Source organism: Rhinatrema bivittatum, chromosome 8, assembly GCF_901001135.1.
Source record: "Rhinatrema bivittatum chromosome 8, aRhiBiv1.1, whole genome shotgun sequence".
Lineage (NCBI taxonomy): Eukaryota > Metazoa > Chordata > Amphibia > Gymnophiona > Rhinatrematidae > Rhinatrema > Rhinatrema bivittatum.
The window spans coordinates 235,101,098-235,119,998 of record NC_042622.1 but is presented as its reverse complement, the minus strand read 5'-3'; the positions used below and the strand labels follow the sequence as shown (position 1 = coordinate 235,119,998).

Sequence of the window (18,901 nt, the reverse complement as noted above, 5' to 3'; positions counted from 1 at the left end):
GGCCTCCCGGCGCGCGCAGAGCCCCGGGACTCGCGTAAGTCCCGGGGTTCTCGGAGGGGGGCGTGTCGGGGGCGTGTCGGGGGGCGGGCCCGGTCGTCGCGGCGTTCCGGGGGCGTGTCGGCAGCGTTTTGGGGGCGGGTACGGGGCGTGGCTACGGCCCGGGGGCGTGGCCGCGCCCTCCGTACCCGCCCCCAGGTCGCGGCCCGGCGCGCAGCAGGCCCGCTGGCGCGCGGGGCTTTACGTCTCCCTCCGGGAGGCGTAAATCCCCCGACAAAGGTAAGGGGGGGGTGTAGACAGGGCCGGGCGGGTGGGTTAGGTAGGGGAAGGGAGGGGAAGGTGAGGGGAGGGCAAAGGAAAGTTCCCTCCAAGGCCGCTCCGATTTCTGAGCGGCCTTGGAGGGAACGGGGGGAGGCAGCGCGGCTCGGCGCGCGCAGGCTATACAAAATCGATAGCCTTGCGCGCGCCGATCCAGGATTTTAGTAGATACGCGCGACTACGCGCGTATCTACTAAAATCCAGCGTACTTTTGTTTGCGCCTGGAGCGCAAACAAAAGTAGGCTGTTCGCGCTCGTCTGAAAATCTACCCCAGTGTGCGGTCAAAGTGGACGCACGTTTTTTAAACGTGTGCACATCCACCTCTCCTGGGCGCTCGATGTAATACGCAAATGAGCTGCCGTGCTAAAATGCAACGAATAATTTGTGCGTCCCTGGCGCTGTATTGGGCACCCAGGAGAAGTGGCTGTGCATTCACAACAGCCTGGTCAGAGCTCCCTCCCCACCGCCCCAGCAGAGTTGTTCCTAATTTGTCCTTTTCACTGACATGTGACAGTGAATAGACCAATCGGCAGCAAGTGAAGCAGGTTACAAAAGGGATGCTCAATTTTTGCGTGTCCGTTTTATCCTGAGGCAGCTTATTTACCAGCACAATATGAACACAATATACATAGCCCTGAGAGTGTATATTGTGGGTGTATATTGTGCGCCCTGAAATTTTTTTTTTTATGTCAAGACTCTTTTTTTTGCATGGTGTTGCTTTCTGTGGTTCTTCCTATTTAGTATTGCGACAATACTAAGTAGGAGAAACCATAGAAAAGCAGTTTTTTTGTTTTTAAGTTGAGCCCTTGATGGGCGGGAAGACTTTTCACCTGCTCCAGGCAGGCGTAAAATTTGATGGGTTAAAAAGTGCGCCTCGGGAATTTTTTGCATCGTTGAGTTATAGCTAATATCCTCATCTACATGGAATTTACATGTGATGAGCGCTATTAGCTACGTGCATTTTGGACACGCTGAGCACATTAATGCATCTGAGTTATGGACACAGCGCACAGTATTGCATCGGCCTGCTGTGCCACCTGCAGTCCCTCCGTATTTCTCTTTCTTCAGCAGATGGTAGATGGTGTAAAACCTGCAGTTTGGAGTAGAAAGAGAAAAAGAAGGTGGTTTACTAGATCCTCCCAGGGGGTTGTTAGGTCCTGGTGGGGTTATCCCACCTGTTTTGAGGTGGATGAGCAGGGGGTTGCTGACCCTTTTTGTTAACTCAATCCAGAGTTCCGTGAGGGGCACATCTGGAGGTGCAGATGCCTCACCTTCCATGAAGCAGTGTTGGAACCTGCTAACAGCTCTACAACTACAAGCCTGGGAGAGCAGGGAAGTTATCCACCTTGTATTTTCTGGCCAGTCTGGGATGTTAGTTTGTTGACAAAAAAAAAAAAAGAGAGAGAGAGAGAAAGGAGAGAGGAAGTTAATTCCTGTCACTCAGTTAGCTAAATTGTGGTGTCCCTTCTCGGCAGAGTTTGGGGGTGCAGAGCTGTTGGAGATCAGTACAGTGTGTGTGTTGGTGGTGCGCGGTCCCAGACATGTGGCAGTGGTGCGCAGCAAAGCTTGTTGCTCTTGTGGGAGATTGTGATCATGGCTCAAATCAGGGAAGGCACTTCGGGTGTGCCTGCTGCTGCTGCTAAACCTGAATCAGTGCATACCACTCCTGCTAAGTCTGTGCGAGTCCTGCGGGTGGCTAGGTCTGCCGCTGAGGTCTTACTCGTAGGCGTGGGAACAGCAGCCATATTGGATTCCCTGACAAGGCTGTCAGCTGGGGAGGCAGGGGATTCCTCACCTCTGTTGTCACAAGCTATACTTGTCCCTGGGAATGAGCAGGGAAGTTCTGGTTCAGAGGATTTTCCCCTTGATCTAGATTCTGATTCCTCCCAGGTATTTTCAGCAGATTTTGTTTTGCTCATGCACAAGGGGGTACATTTTAAGAAACAGTGCGTGCGTGTACTTTTGTTCGCGCACCAGGCGCGAACAAAAGTACGCTGGATTTTATAAGATACGTGCGTAGCCGCGCGTATCTTATAAAATCCGCGGTCGGCGCGCGCATGGGGGTGCACATTTGTGCAACTTGCGTGCGCCGAGCCCTGCACGCGCTGCCCGTTCCCTCTGAGGTCACTCCGAAATCGGAGCGGCCTCGGAGGGAACTTTCCATTCACCCCCCCCGGCCCTATCTAAACCCCCTCCCTACCTTTATCTTAAAAGTTACCTCATTACGCGCGCCGGCGCAGCAGGCCCCGACCCAGGCCGCTGTGTCGGGGCACTCAGCCATGCCCCCAGACCGCCCCTGATCCTAAACCGCGCCCCCCTGGCCACGCCCCGACCACCCCTTTTTGCAAGCCCCAGGACTTACGCGCGTCCCGGGGCTTGCGCGCGCCGTCGAGCCTATGCAAAATGGGCTTGCGCGCGCAGGAGGGATTTAAAAGGGTTATGCGCGTACCCCTTTCAAAATCCGGCCCAAGGTGTATTTGGCAAAGAGAGCAGCAGGTGATATGCACTCTGACATTCGGTCTCTGTCCTTTGTTGATTCATGGCCAGTGAGGAGACCTGTGCAAGTGAAAAGGAAGCGTTTGTCAAGCATTCAGCATGTTTTGGGTCTTTCCTCTTAGGCACTGGAATATCTGGGGTCTCGATTCGTCACGCTGAGTTGAAAAGTGTTTCTCAATGAGGAGAGGATGGTGAAGTTGCAGGGTCAGATTCGACACCCTTTAGGGCTTTCGATGCCCAAGGTCTGGGACTATTTGCAGGTCCTGGGCTCTATGGCATCTACATTGGAGCTGGTGCCTTGGGCGTTCACTCATATGCGGCCCTTTGAGAGGGCTCTTCTCTCCCACTTGAATCAGTTATCGAAGGAGTTTCATCTTCCTCTTCCTCTCGAGGGGCAAGGCAGAGAGAGTCTTTCATGGTGGCTTATTTGGATCAGTCTGGAACATGATATGGAATTGGAAGTTCCGGATTGGGTGATATTCACCACCAATGCCAGCTTTTCTGGCTAGGGAGCAGTGTATCAGGATCAGTTGGCACAGGGCCAGTGGCCGAAGAAAGAGGCTTCATGGTCTATCAATCGGTTAGAGATGAGAGCAGTGCGTTATGCTTTGCTTGCCTTTTTACCACAATTATGCAGCCTTCCGGTGAAGGTCCTATCAGACAATGCAACACCGGGAGGGAGGAACCTCAGTCAGTCAGTCGGTGCTGGAGGTCCAGGAATTGATTCACTTAGAGAGAATAGTGGCATCTCACATCACCAGGGTGAACAATGTTCAAGTGTGGGGGGTTTTTTCAGTCGAAGAAAACTAGATCATGGGGAGTAGGAGCTGTCTGAGACTGCGATTCATCTCATCCACAAGAAATGGGGGTATCCCCAGATGGATTTAATGACGACCAGATAAAACGTCAAGGCTTCTACTTTTTATAGCTACCAGAAGGGGGCAGAAGACATCGATGCTCTTATTCTACCATGGCCTCAGGGTACTCTTCTTTGTCTTTCTTCCATAGCCAAGGTGGGCAAGATGGTATGGCGAATAGCTAAATATGCAGGCAATGCGATTTTGGTGGCTCTGGAGAGGCCACATCGACCACATGGTTTGCAGATATAGTCAATATGACTATAGATAGGTCCATTGAGGTTCAGATATCTATTGAATCTTTCCACCAGGGCCCAATATTTTAGGATCAGGCAGGTCACTTCCGTCTCGCAGCCTGGCTTTTGAGAGGAGATGGCTGAGATGGAGGGGATATTCTGAAGCAGTTATTACCACCTTATTGCAGACCAGGCAACTTTCCACAACCTTGGTGTATGTAAGCATTTGAAAGGTCTTCAAGTCCTGCTGTTCCATTAATGGAGGGGAGCAGATTCAGGCTACGGTGTCCATATTTTGGCCTTTCTACGGAAGGGTTTGGCCTTTAACTCTCTAGGAGTATTGGTAGTGGCCTTGGGCTATCTTTAGGGTAAAGTGCAGGGGTATCCTGTCTGCACATCTGGATGCCATGCATTTTCTTCAGGGAGCAAAGAATTTGTGTCCTTCTATGAGTAAGATCTGTCCTTCATGGAATCTTAATCTGCTGCTTAGAGGTATTTGTGAGGCTCCATTTGAACCACTGAGGAGGGGGACTTAAAGGACTTGTCTCTTAAGGTGGTTTTTCTGGTGGCTATTTGTTCAGCCCGAAGAATCTCTGAGCTTCAGGCTTTATCATCTGAAGGTCCTTTTTCTTCAGATTTTAGATTCAGGGATATCGTGCATGGTGCCTTCCTTTCTCCCAAAGGTGGTTTTGGCGTTCCATCTTAGTCAAGCTGTGGAGCTTCCAGCTTTTTCAGATTTGGATTCCTCCACATCTCACAAGAAAGAACCTAGGCTCTTGGATGTAAGGCATGCATTATTGAGGTATCTGAAGGTTACTAATGATTTCTGTAGATTGGATTACCTCTTTGTGCTGTGCAGTGGTCCAAAGAAGGGGGTGTAAGGCATCTAAGGCTATGATTGCACATTGGCTTTGGAGGTGATTGGCTCGGCTTATATTTAAAAGGGTCGTCTGGTGCCTGAGGGTTTAAGGGCTCACTCGACGCATTCTCAGGCAACCTCTTGGGCTGAATCACAAGAAATGTCTCCGCAGGGGATTTGCAGGGTGGCTACTTGGAAGTCCTTGCACACTTCTGCTAGGCATTATCGCTTGGATGTTGTGGCTTCAGCTTCCATGTGCTTTGGTGAGAGTGTTCTATGAGCAAGGACCCACCTTAGGGAAGCTTAGGTACATCCCAGAAGTATGGGGTATGAACAGAAAGGAAAACTGGTTCTTACCTGCTAATTTTCTTTCCTGGAATACCACAGATCAGTCCAGAGACTCACCCATTGGGGTGGGGGCAGAGAGAGTCTGTCACTCATTCTGATGGTATATATATAATGCAGAGTTGTTGAAGGTTTTCAGTGCTGTTTATTTACTTTATTTTTGGGAACAAGTTTCTATTTTGTTGCAACTTCGTCTTCTTTCTGCTTGTTGTGGGAGTTTGAATTTAAGATTCTTAGAGTTTGATGTCATCTTGGCTTGGGTACAGGTCAATACTGAGGGATCACAGGTGGCACACTAGGTTATGTAGCAATGTCATTGAAACTTTCTCTGTCTCCATCTGATGGCAGGGATGCAAAACCCAGGAGTCTGGCCTGATCTGTGGTATTCCAGGAACAAAACTTATCAGGTAAGAAACAATTTTCCTTTCTATTTTGTGCTGCTGAGATGGCAGATGGAATTCCCTCCCTCTCCCCCCCCCCCCCCCTGAAGATGGGCAGTGTTTGGGGATCTTCAGAGTTAGTAGCTCACTCCCTCAGTTCTGCTGGTGAGGGTTGTGGACATCCAGTGTGATTTGGTTCTCTTGGTGGAGTTTTTCAGTCCCACGATCTCTGTGATGTTATCTTTCCCAGGACAGCTAGCCAGAGATTGCATTAATGGCTGCAGTCCGAGTATATGGTTTAAAGGAAAGAATTGGTGCCATGCGCCTGCACAGTGGTGGCCAAAGAGCAGAATCTATAGACCTCAATGTCAGGAGCTTGTGTCTTGGGGCCAGAGCTCTCCCAAAAGGACAAGCTGGTTCATCATTCATGTGACAGCGTGAGTGTATGGAAGCACTTCTACAGTTTTCCACTCCATTGTTTGGTTGGGTGGTACAATTGATGATGGATAAGATCAGAAAGGTAACAGGCGTAAAGCTCCAAGGTGTCTCTAAAGATGACTGCTCTTTTGCGATGAGCATTTCAGTAACTACAGATCTGGTTGATGAATCATGTAGTAGGAATGGATGGCATTGAGACCATTTATTTCATTTGCCATGCTATAGACCTGGAGCAGTGGGGTCTATCAGATGTGTTTGCTTGGTTCCTTGTGGATGGAATCTGCCAGATCTAGTTCAGTGGCGAGCAGTGCGTTGAAATCTTGGCATCAGTTTAATTTTGCTGAAGAGATCCTTCTTCAACCCACATAGATGCTCTAGTGTGAGATTGGCCACAGGAGGAAGTGTTGTATGAATTTCTTTTGTGACTCATGTTTCCTAGGGGACTTCAGAAAATAGTGGGCCATTCAGGTTTTGTTCTGCTGGTAGCCCCAATCTGACATTGGGGCCAAGATGTGTGGATCTTTGGCATTTGTTAATGGGTAGTCCTCTTTGTCTCTCAGGGCGAGAAGTTTTGTTTCTCAGGTATTCATATTTCATGAGACTTCAGATCCATTTTTGTCTTATGGTCTGTCCCTTGAAAGGGCTTGCTCGGTGAAGAATCTTTGTTTCATGACTCTAATGACCATGCTTGAAGGTGTGGAACCTTCTCTGTTCATGTTTGCCTCTGTCTCTGGAGAGTGTGTGAGATTTGGTGCTTGGAGCTACAGTACATTCGGAGTCAAGCCTTGGTACCTCTAATCATGGATTTTCTAATAGATGATCAGGCTAAAGTGCTACCACCTGGCTCTTGATAAACTGAAAGTGCACGTGGTGGCTGTGTCTTACAGTGGAAATTGCAATTGGTATTGGCTCCAATTCTTCTTCAGTTTTATACAGTGCCTTCCCTTTTTTGTTCATCTTGGCATTTCATCAGCATTAATCTGTTTTCTTTGACTTTGCTGGTCAAGTGATGGAAGCTGTAACAGTGGGTGCTTCTTCGGTCTTTTACCACGTCTTAAGAGTAGCCCTGCCCTTCTGGGATTGGTTCATCCCTGTTTTCTTCAGAGTGGCACGAAGAAAGGAGAGGCAGCTATTCATGTAACATTGGTGCATCAGTTTCAGGAAGTGATTGTGGCGGTCTGTGGTTTCTGGGGTGCCATTACAAACCAGATTAAGGCTCATTCTACGAGTACACAGGCTATGTCGTGTGTGCAGTTGCAATTGGGTGTGTCTGTTGGTATTCCACAGCCCACTGCATTATAGAGGTGTTACGGATGCCTATAGGGATGTTGTTATTACCTTGCCAAAAAAAGATTTGCCCTTCTTCCATGAGTGTTGGCTGCTTCTTGGACGAAGCTGCCATGGTAAGTATCTCTGTTGCACGCTTTGAATGGCAAGTTGGTCATGGTTGCTTCTCTCCCAAGCCCTTCCATTTTCGATGTTCAGCTGTGTTGTGTGGGGGTTAGAGCAGCATTCTGCCCTCTGAGATGGTAGCTATGGTACATTCCACTTGTTTGGACTAGCCTGACTGTTCTAGAGGAAAAGAAGTTATCGGGTAAGTAGTAATTTCACCGTCTATACACTTATGATAAACTTGTTGAGTACAATAACGAAATCCCATGAAGCAGGTGCAAAGTGGGCACTCAAAAGCCCAAGTATGGGGATTACGACATGAAATGCCCCGCACACACTTTCCTGTACTCGCCTCTGACTCCACCCATTTTCGGCATGTACTTTTAGTTGTGCTTACAGGGGGGAGGTGGGCAATGATCAAACCCCATGTTTTGTTTTTTACATGGGTAAACCTGCATTTACCTGCCCCTAAAAAAGATTACATTGCTGAATGAGATTCTTAAGGGCTTTGTGGTCTTTATTCTGACTTATGGCCTGGATTGGCCACTGTTGGAAACAGGATGCTGGGCTTGATGGACCCTTGGTCTGACCCAGTATAGCATTTTCTTATGTTCTTGTGTTCTCCTTTGGAAAATGCAGAAGTAGAGTAATCCATGCAGGTGTAACTAAGAAAAGTTTATACTAGCCACACTGATTCACTTGCTAGTCCCTAGAAATTTGGCAAGAGCCCACAATACTAATCATTTGTGACTCCAGCACAGGGCACCATGTAGTCAAGAGTCACCTCTGTTCTAGCTCAGTGTTGGAGGCATGGGCAAAGCATCCATAGTGCATCCCCAACTTTGAAATGGGGTGTGCCATGCACCATTAACTGCACACACACCAGGAGAGCAGTTGCGCAAAGAGGAAGAGGCCCAGGATGCCGCCAGTGGACCCCCATCTCACCGGCAGCTGAGAAGAGGAGAGGCTCGGAAGGCCACTGGCAAGCCCCATCTCGCCGGTGGCTGAGAACAAGAAGAGGTCCAAGAGGCTGCTGCAGCTGAGAAGAGTAACAGGCCCAAGAAGCCGCTGGTGGCTGAGAAAAGGAAGAAGTCCTTTCTCCCACTTCTCTGTGTGCTGGCCTTCAAACCACATGCGGCTAGTATGTACTCTGCGCTAATCTCGTGCATTGTGAGTAGCCCCGCGAGTTTTGAATAGTGTGAGGCAGGCACGCGAGGAGCAGTGAGAACTGGTTCCTTCCTCTTCTCAGCCGCCGGCAGCCTCCCGGGCCTGCTACTCTTCTCAGCCGTCAGCAGCCTTCCAGACCCAATGGGGAGCCTGCCTCTGAATGGTAAGCTGCCTGGGAGTGTGTAAATGGTAACCTGTCTGGGTGTGGGTGTGTGTGAATGGGGATCTGCTTGGGATATGAACGGGAGCCTGCCTGTGTGTGTGTGATGTGAAAGAGAGAGAACGTAAGTATGAGAGCCCTTGTGTCTGTGAAGGAATGTATGGATTTGTGAGAATAGGAGCCTGAGCGTGAGAACGAGAGCCTGTGTGTGTTGGCGTGTATGGGAATGGAAGCTTGCATGTGAGAGCTTATGTATTTGTGTGGCAGTATGAAGCTGTATGAGAGAGAATGTGTGTGTCTGGGGGGGGGAATGGGAGCCAGCATATATGAGTGAGAGCCTGTGCGTGTGTGGTGAGAAAGTGACAGCCTGCATGTGAGAGTGAGAGCCTACATTGAATACATATATATGGGAGAGTCTGTGTGTGACAGAGCATGTAAGAGTGAGAGCTTGTGTGTCTGAGAAGGATTGGAAGCCTGTATGTGAGGCAGTATGTGAGAGTGAGAGCCTGTATATGTGTTTGTGAGAATGGGAACATGAGTGTAAGAGCTTGTGTGTGGGGGAGGGGGGAGTGGGAGCCTATGTATGAATGAGAGCAAGTAAGAGTGAGAGCTTGCGAGTGTGCGTGGGAATGGGAGCTTGCATGTGAGAGAGAGTATGTGAGAGTGAGAGCCTTCATGTGAGAGAGTGCATATGAAAATGGGAGCCTGTGTGTATGTGAGGGAGAGCTTGTGTGAGAGAGAGCCTATGTGTTAATGGAGGAAGGAAAGAAGACAGGAGGACAGAGAAGAAACAGAATAAGAGACCCTGAAAAAGGAATAAGAAAAAGACAAGAGGGAAAAAAAACTGGGACCACTTGATTAGAAAAATAAAATCAAACAACAAAGGTAAAACAATAATTTTGCTTTTCAGCAATTGGAATATGCCATCTTTGGGAATGTGCATTTCTTATATATTTGTATTTTGCTTTTTCTTTAGTATTCAAGTTCAGAGTCTGGTTTTGCCTGCATATTTCTGTTTCTAATTTGTAGTCTCTTATTTTGTATTAGGTAAGGGTCTGTCGGTGATGTGCATGTGTGACAGAGGTGCAGTATTTTGACAAGCGTGTAGTTTCTCTGTAGGGATTTGTAGCAGTCTGCCTTGTTCTGTTTGCCCAGGAGCTGGTGTATTAGTGTTCTAGGGCCTGGTATGTCACACACAGGCTCTCACAGGCAGGCACTAGGGAGAGAGAGCCTGTGTGTGTGAGAGAGAAGTGTTTGTGAGAGTTTGGCATATATATGAGAGAGGGAATGTGTGAAAGAATGAATGTGTTAGTATGTGTGTGAATGAGAGAGAGGAGAGTGAGTTTTGTGGCCCTTCCTCCCCAATCTATGATAATCTCAGGGTGGGTGAAAACCAAAAGGTCCCAGGTATGAAGAACAGGAAATGTTTAAATCCTTATTGTTAATTATTGGGTGTACTTGATGTTTCTATTGTTTCGAAACATTTTCTTGGTTTTTTGGGGGGGAAATATTAGAACATTTTTTAATTGAATGTTTTGAAATATTTTATTGATGTTTTGGAAATATAGAACAAATGTATGCAAGTTTTTTAAAACTATTGGGTGTTCATCAGCTATGTTGGTATTTCTTTTTATTAGCATGGTTTTAATATTATAAATAATTATGTTTTAGATCTCTTGATTTTATTTGTTTTGCTTCTGGTTTCCAGTACAGTTTTTGGTGCCACATTTCTAGTTTGTATTTGAGGGTTTGCCTATTTTATAGGTTCAGTTCTTATGTAACTTGAATTTTTGCTGTGAAAATGATGGTACTTATCACTGGCTTTTATGGTATTATGGTCCTCTCTCATTTCTATTTTAAACAGAAGTTTGCTCTTTATTAATTTCATTTGCATGCAGAAAAATGGTTTTGAATGTTCTTGCAGAAACATATTTTATTGTAACCTATGTTACTAGATTTATTTTAAGGGATGACCTTAGCTAATTTTCCCTCTAAGAATTAGGTTGCTTTGAGCATAAAATTGATAGGCTTTTTGCATCAAAGAAAGTAGTGCTTACAAGGTAATTTAGGGAGGATGGACTGTGTTCTAGGCACCTAACAGCGGCAAATTTTATGGTGCACCACCAACTTCAGCAGTCACCCTACGCTCCAGGGTGGAGGGGACGGAGGAAGGCAGTAAAGTCTGAGTGCGTGTGTGATGGTGCCCAAATGGAGATGCGAAATAAGTCAATTTTTTTTTTCCCCTGTGGGTTTTCCTGTTTGAAACAGACTCTCTGGTATGCAGTTATATGGCTTTGATCCTTGGTAGCTCTTTATCTGACTAACTTAATGCCATGGTGTATATAAGGCTTTCTTCTCTCATGAATCTGTTTTCATATTTTTCAAATTTGGTAGGTGTCCTGATGAAGAGGAAGGCATGCTGGGCGAGCCTGATGAAGAGAGGAGGCTGGCAGACATGCGTGTTGCTAAATTAAAAGAACTGCAAGGTAAGATAGAAAGCTGAAAAGCCGCCTGGGATGAACAATGCTGCTACTTGCCTGTAACCTTTAGGAAAGTGTTTTGTGTTTTTTCTATAAGGAACACAGCATAAAGCAATCATGTTTTTTATAAAGTGAAATTCCAGGCATGGCTTGCCAAAAGGGTCTAAGGAGACGTCACCCTTCTTTTCCCCAGAACGTTTAAGCGCCAAAGATGGCTTGATCACACAGGCGCTCAACGAAAAACTGCAGATCTATTTAGAGATGTCAGAAATGCCTGGGTACGAGGAACCTTGGCAAGGGTCAGCACGGTCCAAGCTCCTCCTCAGAGGGGACCTGGAGAACCTGCAGGGTGAGGAGATTCTCAAGTCCATAGTGGAGCAAGGTAAGGCATCAACAAGGAGGTCTCTGGATACCTGGGGGAGGAAACACGCCGCCTCGTGGCCGGAATAGGGGAGGGATCCGAGTGAGTCAAGCTGTCTGTCTGATTTGTGACCTGGACTCATCACTGCCGCAGAGGAAATGGGATGAGGGAAGTAGGATTCTGTCTGACTAAATAATAACTAGCGGTGGGACAACCAAGATGAGAAAAGTTCAAAGCTGTGGAATTTTTATCAATCGATAAATGGCTATTGATCCCAGGTTTCATTTTATTTTGCCATGTGCTGGTAGAAAAGACTGACGAGAGGGGAGAGAGGGCTAAGAAGACAAGACAGAGGTTGGCAAGGCCCTGAAATGACAAGCATATATATTTAAAGAAGGCAACAGAGATCAGTGAATAATTTCAAGGAATATCTGTGTAAATAGTTAGCCACTTAGCCCCAGAAATGAACTTCCTAAGGTGATAAATTGGTGTGACAAATGCCAGTCCTGAAAGTACAACTAAAATGAAAAAAGAGAAGACATTTGGGCTATGGCAAGATGGAAACTAGGAAATGTAAAGAAGTTTTCATATGATTTTTTACATTGAAATTTCCCAGTCTGGTCTTTGCACCGAGGCTCCAAATAAAGCCACCAGGTATGGCCCGTAATGGAATCAAATTGCCATAGAGCCATTGGGCCAACCCAAGGCTCACTGCTGTAACTTGGGACCCTGCATTGAGTGACCCACACTTACAGCCTCTCTCAACTGTTTTACCACGGAGGAAGCCCTGAAATAATTTTCAGGTCTCAGGGTACCCCTGCATAAAAATTATTATATCTACAGCTCCTGGGACATAGTGTGCTCAGTAAATTGTAGATACAAGAACCCAATAGTAATTGTCAATGCTCTTTTGAGTAGAGTATGATCTGTTTATTTTGGCCAACTTATTAGCCTATTCGTTTTGTTTAATTCCCCTCCATAAATTTTAAAAACTATTGATCTCTTATATAGGCCTGTATGTGCATAAAAAGTGTTTGTTTTTGAAGCTAAAAATAAAGAATGACATTTACTACTTTAATGTGAAACCTGTGCTTGTTTGTTGCTGCACAGGTTTCACATTAATTGTGTCAAACTTGAGATAAGTGCACACGGATTTCATCTTAAACTGAAATGAGACGATCTCTGTTTTTACTCTTGATGCTTGTAAAACCAGAAAAAGCTCGCTCACACATGTAAGAAGCTGAAAACTACAGCAAAATGTTCATTGCTTTCCTGCGACTGGCAGGATGGCGCGCAAAGTTCAAAAACCAGGTTTTTTTTCAGTCATGAGCTCTCGAGGAACCCCGGTTAAGAGAGGCTGCTCTATTATTTGAGATAAGTTACAACAGGAGCAAGCCATCTTTTTATATCAACCATAAGACCTCACCGGCTTTGCTGAAGGGTTGATTTATTTCCGTCGCCATCTTACCTGGGCGAGAGCTGAGTGCTCCTTTCCTCGTGCCAGCCCACGGCGTGCTGACCCTGCCACGGCACTGCACGTGCTGATGAAATGTTTTATCTCCTTGCAGTTGAGGAGCTGCAGAGCCTGCTGTGCGTCCAGCTAGGCAGCGTGAGTGATTGTGCAGAAGAAGCGTCCAGGCATCCTGTCTCGCTGCGGAGAGCGGAGACTTTTGGGGGCTATGACAGTAACACAAGTAAGGCATGGAGGAGTCTGGGAAGCTGCGACGTGTCTGGGAGCATGGAAGGGTTGGCAGGTGGTGTCACCGTGACCCCTGCCAGCACCCCAATGGCGGTGAACAGCTTGGTCTATCAGGAGAAACTCCTTTTGCAGCACTTGGCCAGACCCAGGACATCATCCTGGGGAGCACAAGGGGGCAAACTGAGTGGGTGAATGGGATATAGGTACTTTTAATTTGAGTGTAGAATTCTATTGCAAAATTCATGATTTGTAGATTGAGTTGGTGGCACTTATCTGGAGTAACATGGACAGCTTTGAAGGCTGTGTGCACCCTTGTTCCAGCCTTCAGGACAATGACTGGGACTTGGAATGACTGCACATATATAACTAAATATTATAAATGCAGTAGACTAATGAATGTCAGTAGGTAAAGACCATTTTGGTCTACCCAGTTGCCCCTGCCTAGATTGCTCTAGCCGAGGGTATCTCCCAGCCATCAACTGTACAAGCTTGACCACCTGCAGGATATTGTTCTTTCTTCCTAGCGGGAAAGTGTAACCAAGTCAACCTGCAGTCCATAATGGGAAGGTTTCCACCCCCTGTCTCCTCTTGCCCCACCAATTATCTTTAAGATTGTACCAAAGCCTTGCTGCTATTTCACGTTGGTTGGCCTTGTGGGCTCTTCTTGGGAACTTGATGCTCTGTGCCAAACAGTTTTATCATTTTCCCCTTTTGACCCTCTACTGATCCAGGTGATTACTGCTACTTGACATTTCTAATGTATTAATAGGTGTACTTAGCGATATACAAATACACGTAGGAAACAGTCCCTTCTCCATAGAGCTTACAAACTATTCTAGACAGACAAGACAAATGAGAGAGTTGGGAGTTTTATTTGCTATAGAAAATGGTTAAAACCAACAGGGTTTCTATAACTCGTACAATACTAGGCCTCTCCTACTTCTCTTCTTTTACCCAGCGCTCTCCCACCTGCTCTCAGCGCTGTCCTCTGTATCCATCCCAAGCGAGCCATAACGCCTCATGTGTGTGACCAGTGCTAATGGTCACACACATGCATTAAGTCTCTTGGTTAGCATGCTGTATTTCAGGTTGTATGTTACAGGATGGGATTACTAGTTTATTAAGTACTGCCCGTGCAAAAACAAAGTCATATAAATAGAGACGATGTCAGCTTGGTCCATCCTTTCTGCCCATTTGCTTCAGTCATCATCTCCCTCCCTAAGCTCTCTTTGGGGTTGATATTCAGTGGTAGCAGAGCACAAATTTAGTTGGTTAGTGCTGCTCTAAGCAACTTAACTGGAAACCCCACCGGGCAGGGCAGGGCCCGACCCAACCCCTTTTTTGTCTGGCTAAATTAGCTGCACAGGGGAGGGGGATTATGTAACTGGTCAGATTTGTGCAGTTGAAGCTGATTTTAGCGTGCACACACCTTTTGAGTATCGACCGCTCGGTTTTTGGACCATGCAGCTTGAATAATTCTTCATTGTTTTGGCTCTTGCCACCTCCACTGGAAGTCTGCTCCAGGTGGCCACCACCCTGTCAGTGAAAAGTATTTTCTTACATTCCTCGTGCGCTTCCTTCCCTTTGGTTTCATATGAAATTTTTTTCAGGTGAAAGCTTCAAGAAGAAAGCATGTAACAGTGACCAGAGCGTGAGAGAGAAGAGATCGGTCACTGTCGGCTCCAGCTCCGACTCCCGGCTGCAGGACCTTTCAGCCAGTGCAGGCAAAGAATGTCAGTCAGTAAGTTTGCATGTTAGTAAGTGGAAAGCTTTTCCGTGAGGTCTTGCTGGATAAGGGGAAGGTGGTGGGAAGAGAGGATCACATGCTGGGGAGGGGATGGAGAGTGGACACATTATTATGGAGGGTAGTGGTGGGAAAAGGGTTGAGAGATTGGGTAAAAGACATGAGGCACAGAGGTGTTGGTGTTGGGTTGTCTATGAGAATTTATATGCACATCTACCCAAAGTGGCTGAATCTAAACTGGGCAGACTGGAATTGCCAATACGGTCTTTTTCTGCTGTCATTTAGTATGTTACATAAGGTGACTGCATAGCTCCATGACAAAAGGGCCAGGCTTTTTCCTGTGGCATGTAGCTACCTAAGCCCCTTTTGCCAATGCTGAGTCCTTGAGGTCATCTCCAATTCTGTCTTTCAGAGCGATGTGCTGCATCTGGAAAACAGCTGGGTGCGACCCTCCCTGGAGCCAGAGGTAATGGATCCCTTTGACCAAGTTAAGAAAAGAAATAAACCAAAAAACAATGTCCTCACGAGAGAGGATGCAAAACCTAACACGGTGCTTTTTGGCCCAGTGGAATTCAGTAGCTCTTGCATTGGGTTAGCTTTAGGACGCAGCTGAAACCACCTCCTTTCTCCATTAACTGAGCCACCCTAATTGGAGAAGGAATGCTGCATGACCTCAGTCATCCTCTCATGCTACTTCTGCTTATTTTATTTATTTATAGAGTTTTATATACCGTTGTTCGGTATTGCCATCACAACGGTTTACAATTTTGTCATTTGGTTAGCATGGTTAGTGCTTTTTTATAGGCAGAGTGTTCAATTAGTGGGGTGGGTTAGCTCAAGTGATATATTTGGGGTGGTGTTAGGTAGGGTGAAGGAGAAGATTAAATAACAAAATTAGTAGGAAAAAGGCAATATAACGTTAAAATTCCAAGGGTGATAAGTTATGAGAGTAGAACAACATGTTAGGAAATAGGATAACCAGTATAACGTGACCAGGGTATAAGTACAGAGCATGACTTCTAATGTTGGTATAGTCTTTTAGCATGAGTCTTTGTGGTCTTTCAGAATGGTGTGTAGGAGGGGGATGTTAGTGGCGGTGTGAGTCTTGGTAGGCTTTGGTGAACAGCCAGGTTTTCAGTTCTTTCTTGAAGGTTCTATGCCCTTGTTTTATGTAACTTTGCTTGATTCAGCCTTCTTGTTTTTTGGTTACTCTTGTTTTTGTTTTTTTTTCTTGTTTTTTTTTTTTCCCCTAAGTTCCATGTAAACCGGCCTGATGTGAATTCTATTCGTGAAGTCCGGTATAGAAATATATATTAAATAAAAGGTTTTCTGGCTAGGTTGTAGTCTTAGTTCCGTCGGTAGCCTGTTCCATAGTTGGGGGTTTGCGAGGGAAATGGCACGGTCATATACTGATATCAGTTGTGTGGCTCGTTGGGGCAGGGACTGCCAGGAGTCCTTCGGCAGAACGAAGGTTTCTGTGTGGTTTGATCACTTCGCTTAGCCAGTCGGTTCGTTCCTCATGTATGTGTTTGTGTACAATGGTTAATATTTTGTAGTCAATTCGGTATTTTATTGGAAGCCAGTGTAGGGATGTAAGAATTGGGGTTTTGTGTTCGTGTTTTTTGGTTCCTGTGAGTAGTCTTGCTGCTGAGTTTTGAAGAATTTGGAGGGGTCGGAAGGCGGTTAGAGGTAGCCCGAGTAGTAGAGAGTTGCAGTAGCCAAGAATGGAGAGAATTTTTGTTGTGATGTGATTTTTAAAAAATTGTTCGCTGTCTAAGATGACTCCAAGATTACGTGCATGTGAGATCGGGGAGATTGCAGTTATTTGATTCTCTATTATTAGAGGTGCTGGAGGTGGTGTTCTGATTTTTTTTTTTGGTCAAGGATTATTATTTCTGTTTTTTCAATGCTTATCTCCAGATATATGCAGCTCTGTACAAGTAACACATAAGAGACAGTTTCTAAGCCCAACAGCAGGAGGGTGAAAAAGCTAGCAACAACAACAAAAAAAGAAATAGCTTACAAGTTTTGTGTGTTAAATTAAAGGACCTTCTCCCTTCCTTCCTTCCAAGAGGTCGTTTTTTGACAGAATGTACCAATAATTTACCTTCTGGTTTGGTTTGATGATTTTCAGCCGTATGCCTCTAAACATGTTGACTTAAATATCCCAGTAAAGTGTCCTGTTTCTGTAAAAACAAATATATTAATAGAAATTAACTTCCTGAAATCTAAAGGTGTATGTTTTTTCCTCCAGCTTGTCCAGCGGGTACACACTTTGTTACAGTTCCTTTTCAACCTCCAGGTAAGACTTTTATTTTATTTTTCTTTTTTTGAGGCTGTATCCAGGACTTTTAGGTTTGTGGATAACCCCAGAATGCCTTTTATCAGACTGTTTTTGGTTTGTTGGCAATGTGTTCCCTTTCGGAGTCCTGGTGTTGGATGGTGCAATTTTCTTTTCAAAAATTAAAATAAGATTTTCCTCTGCACTCAGACAGGCCAATCCACACCTCTACCAGCAGATAGAGATGGAGTAGAGTTGACTCGCTGACATCACTGAGATATAGTTCTGCCCCGATATCTGTCTCCAGCAGATGGTGGACATGCATCCCCTTTGTGGGGATTGCTTGTGGTTAAAATATATATATCTCCAGTTCCCTGTATGTACCAGGATCAGTCCAGACCGCTGGGTTGTGTCTCATTCCAGCAGATGGCGTCAGGGAAAAAAGCTGAAAGGCGCCCACTCTTACACTGGTGTGCCACCTGCGATCCTTCAGTATTTCTCTGACTCCAGCAGATGAGGGTGACAGAACCTGCAGTCCTGATCCTTTAAAAAGAAAACAAAGCAAATTAGAAATTATAAGACCTAAGGGTGTTTGTTTCTACCAGTGGCTAAATCAAGCTGTTTAAAAAAAAAAAAAAAAAAAAGTAGTTTTCTTCTGGAGGTGAGCAGACTCAGTCCTCCCGAGGCTGCGGCCTTGGTTGAGGCACGGCTGGGGTTAGATACCCCGTTAGCTGTTTTCCCGGAGCCGCTTCTTCTACCGGTGAGTAGTGGGATTTACCGGTGGGCCAGTCCCTCCCCCTTGCACCCTGAGACGGCATAATTCTTGGGGGGGGCTGCCTGTACCTCGATTGAGGTCCCAGGGGCGTGTTTTCTCCTGGGTGGCTGCATGTCAGTGTTTTTTAAAAACAAAAAAAACAGTTTTATTTTTCTACCGTGCGCACAGGTTTCCCGGGGCTCCAGAGGGGCAATTTTCGCCAATTTTTTTCAGCCTCATGCTTGCTCCCTCTCCGCTGGCATGCCACGGGGTTCAGTGTGTTCAGCATGCCGGGGAGCCGGTGGCGCGGCTCTCCCATAATGGCCTTTGTACATGGTGCCTCCCAGGAGGGGAAGGACCATCGGGGAGCAGCAGCGGGTCATTTTCAGTGCACTCCATGGCACAGGGAGGAATTTGCACCTCTGCCGGCCTCTGCCTGCCCATCCCTGTCTAGTGCGGGAACGGCAGCCATCTTGCCTTCGCCACGCTTCAGTGTGGGACTGGATGCAGGGGGGTGGGAGATCCCTCCTCCACTCTCCCCGCCGAATTTGAGCCCTGTTAGCCAGTGGTTCCCAGTGCCTGCCTAACCTCCGAGCTCTGACACCCCCCCCCCCCCCCCCTGCGGGGAGGGCCTTAAAGGGGCAGCTTCCCTTTTCTTCCAAATTTGTGCTTTTAATGCACAAGGTGTTTTGGAGGCTGAGTTGCAGGCTGAGGAGCCTCCGCCTGCGAAGGTGGCTAGGCTTTCTGGGGGTTCCGATTCCTCCAGGGAGAGGATAGGCCATGTGGATTTGGATCTCTCCGGGATCCCGGCCTGCGATCCACCGGATCCCCTTTCGCTGGACCCTCTCCTTGTGGATATTGATGGGGATGTTGATGAGCCCACCCCAGTTGAGGGGGATGACCCGAGGGCCCTCAGATTATTTCGGAGGGAGGAGCT

At 46.6% G+C, this 18,901-nt stretch overlaps 1 protein-coding gene across 2 annotated transcripts in view; it reads left to right on the top strand.

The window, feature by feature from the left end:
- Nucleotides 1–18,901, top strand: part of ARHGEF18 (Rho/Rac guanine nucleotide exchange factor 18) — a 352,051-nt gene that overhangs the window by 293,607 nt on the left and 39,543 nt on the right. For both annotated transcript variants that reach the window (XM_029614138.1, XM_029614139.1), the window contains 6 exons: nucleotides 11,040–11,131; nucleotides 11,319–11,507; nucleotides 13,055–13,180; nucleotides 14,796–14,926; nucleotides 15,342–15,395; nucleotides 17,184–17,231. In XM_029614138.1, coding sequence (XP_029469998.1) covers nucleotides 11,040–11,131; nucleotides 11,319–11,507; nucleotides 13,055–13,180; nucleotides 14,796–14,926; nucleotides 15,342–15,395; nucleotides 17,184–17,231 — 640 coding nt within the window. The remainder of the gene's footprint in view (nucleotides 1–11,039; nucleotides 11,132–11,318; nucleotides 11,508–13,054; nucleotides 13,181–14,795; nucleotides 14,927–15,341; nucleotides 15,396–17,183; nucleotides 17,232–18,901) is intronic.